Genomic DNA, 2779 nt, shown 5'->3' on the forward strand with positions numbered 1-2779 from the left:
TCTTGGGCAGAATCACCATTTTGTTCATAACAAATGTGTTTTTGCCACAACAGAATAACATGGCTGGTTTTCTCCCATATATATTCTACATGGAAACAAAGCCATGGGCCATGCTGTGGTTTTATGTGTTCCGTCTCTGTTACAGTACATTCATATATTGATCCAAATGGACCCATTGGTCTGACTCAGTCACAAAGGCCTTTCAAATCTGAGATTGCTTCCCAACAGCTTTTACTAATATGTCTGCCATTTTTAAATTGTTTCTGCTGGGTATACCACCACTTTGAAAAAGTGAGAATTATGACTATTCAAATAAATAAAGTATGTAAGAAAAATCAAGGAATACGTTTCCCCATCTTGTAACAGATGACACACCCAGCCACATAGAGTTGCAAGTTCTACTGTTTATTTGGGATTTCAGCCTATAGATGAGTAGCAGGTGAGTTTAGCAGTCATGGAAGGAGTTGACAATCCCTCTGGGTGCAGGTTCTTCTAGACAGCCAGCCAGGGTTCCTCCTTGTTAGTACCTACTAACAATAATTTGTGGTGTCTTTCTACAAATGTAGGGGCTCTTGGTTTCACAATTTCTGCTGTCCCATGCAATGTAATCTATGTGGAAAGAAAAATAAGGCAGCTGAGATACCAGGGTGATTTGTGGGTTGCAGGATCTGTGCTCTCCTTGGGCTGCAACCTCCCAGGGTTGTTTATTTTATGCATTACATGTTTATAGCTACCCATCCACAAACATTCCCTGGACAACATACTGCAAAACAATATTAAACAGGCAATATAGGTTATTAAAACTAATAATTAAAATATTAACTGTCTTCTGTCTTATTAGAAAAGTGTTGTTCACTCCACGGCCTTTTAAGGCTAGTTCACACATTCATGTGGGATGACCACAGCCTCAATTATTTATTTTCTTTTGAAATAATATATACTGTATATTCCGCCTCTGTATGAATTATCCAAGGTTACCTACAATACACAAGGACTACAAATAGCACACAATACAAAAAAAAAACACATAGGGTTTTCTGTCTAATAAAATAAACTCAAGAGAGATAACGATACGAAATTCAGTTAGGAGCAATCCTTTGCAAAGCTTGCAGAGTGGAAAATTGTCTTCTTTGCCTATCTGAAGCATTGCCAGGTCTTCTTTGCTATATGGAAGGATACATATGAATGAAACAGCCGTCACACACTAAAACCATGGGCAGATATATACCACCATAAAATAAATGCATATATCACCATAAACACGACATTTGACAATAGAGGTAGTTCTCTGATTCAGCTCTTGAGGTCTTTGTTCCTATAGGGAAGGATGCGACTGAAGTGAGATCAGCATAGCCTAAAACTCCACTTCCTATAAGTTGGAAGCTCTTAAGCATGTGAAAAAATGGTGCCAATTTGAAGCAAGCCTCTCAGTCAAATTTGAGGAATCTATCTGAGAGGAAGCCCAGAACTTCACCCAAAATTCAGTTCAGTCCAAAACAGAGTTCAGAACCAGTCCTTGTAGACCTCTGCAAATATTGGGGGTGACAGATCTTTTAGATCTGTGAATTTAAAGAGCAATGAACTTACTCTCAATTATGCTTCTTCCTTTTCGGATGGGATGTCTGGATGTCCTGCAAAATTCAAGATGGGAAGATGATTATATGTGTTTACATCCAAAACAAGAAGAAGTGTCCAATTCTGACAACATCAAGCTTCCTCAGATGATGAGGGGAAAGGGTCCCCATCTGCCCAATCTCCACCTATCTCCTTAGGGTGGCTCCTTTCTGGCTGTTGGGATAAAATGCCCCCGTTCGCTTTTACACTTTCTGCGTTCCAAATGGGTAGCTCTTGACTAGAAGCACAATTGTTTTAGAACAGTTTAGTGCTGAACTCATGTTACATGCCTACTGTAAGTAATGCTGAGCAGGGTGCTCAGCTATCAGCAAATGGGGATAGGCCTCAATTGCACCACTAAGGGCTTATCCACATTTCTTATCCACCCGAGAAACCTTTTGACTCACCAGATGAATCCACCTTCACACCAAACACTTGGACTTCACAGAGGGTGAGATACTGAGCGCCTGGAATGGTCAATGTTACATACTGCCCTTTGAATCCTCCACAGTTGTAATTGCGGGTTTCTCCAGCACCTAGTGAGGTGATAGTGGCACACCTTGAAAAAGAAATCCATTAATGTTAATAATATTAGGTGACTGAAGGACACCATCAACTGCAACATGATTTATGCCTGGAATGGCTAAACAAAAGACCTCTAGAAGTTGTGGGAACCCAACTCCCATCAGCCCCAGGCCAAAGGTCAGGGGTGATGGGAGTTGTAGTCCAGCCACATCTGGATGACCACTGGTCAACCTGATCCACACTGAAAAGAATAAAAGATACAGATGAATAATGGAAGATCACTGCATTTCACAGATATATTTTTTATCTGTGGTTTCTGCATTGTCTCATCTTTCCCATGGTATTGTCTTCTCTGTGCCTTATCCTTGTGATCCCCTTGAGAACATTCAACCCGCAGGTACCTGGGATTTGCAGAACCGCCATTCTCAAAGGAGTTGCCAATGCGGATTTCAGCCCCATCTAGCCGGTCTGCACAACAGTCTTCTCGATTGGTGATGCTTATGCTAGACACATCAAATTCTCCCTTCAAGTTCACCGCCCACCATGGATTCGACTCTCTATCCGTGTGAGTGCATGATCTACGCATATAGTTAGTGGAGGTGGACCCATCAATGGCATTCTTTGCAACTCCTAGTTGGTT

General features: G+C 41.3%; 1 protein-coding gene across 2 annotated transcripts in view; it reads right to left on the reverse strand.

Annotated features, from left to right (window-relative positions):
• Positions 1 to 384: 384 nt before the first annotated feature.
• Positions 385 to 2779, reverse strand: part of LOC310825295 (uncharacterized protein) — a 13515-nt gene continuing 11120 nt past the window's right edge. For both annotated transcript variants that reach the window (XM_083698649.1, XM_083698650.1), the window contains 4 exons: positions 2541 to 2779; positions 2022 to 2173; positions 1588 to 1631; positions 385 to 609 (listed from right to left, as the gene is read on the reverse strand). The exon at positions 2541 to 2779 is cut by the window's right edge and continues 47 nt beyond it. In XM_083698649.1, the coding sequence (XP_083554775.1) occupies positions 1594 to 1631; positions 2022 to 2173; positions 2541 to 2779 (429 nt within the window). In that variant the 3' untranslated portion in view covers positions 385 to 609; positions 1588 to 1593. The remainder of the gene's footprint in view (positions 610 to 1587; positions 1632 to 2021; positions 2174 to 2540) is intronic.

This window comes from Podarcis gaigeae (genome assembly GCF_964106915.1).
Source record: "Podarcis gaigeae genome assembly, chromosome: 10".
In the NCBI taxonomy this organism is placed as follows: Eukaryota; Metazoa; Chordata; class Lepidosauria; order Squamata; family Lacertidae; genus Podarcis; species Podarcis gaigeae.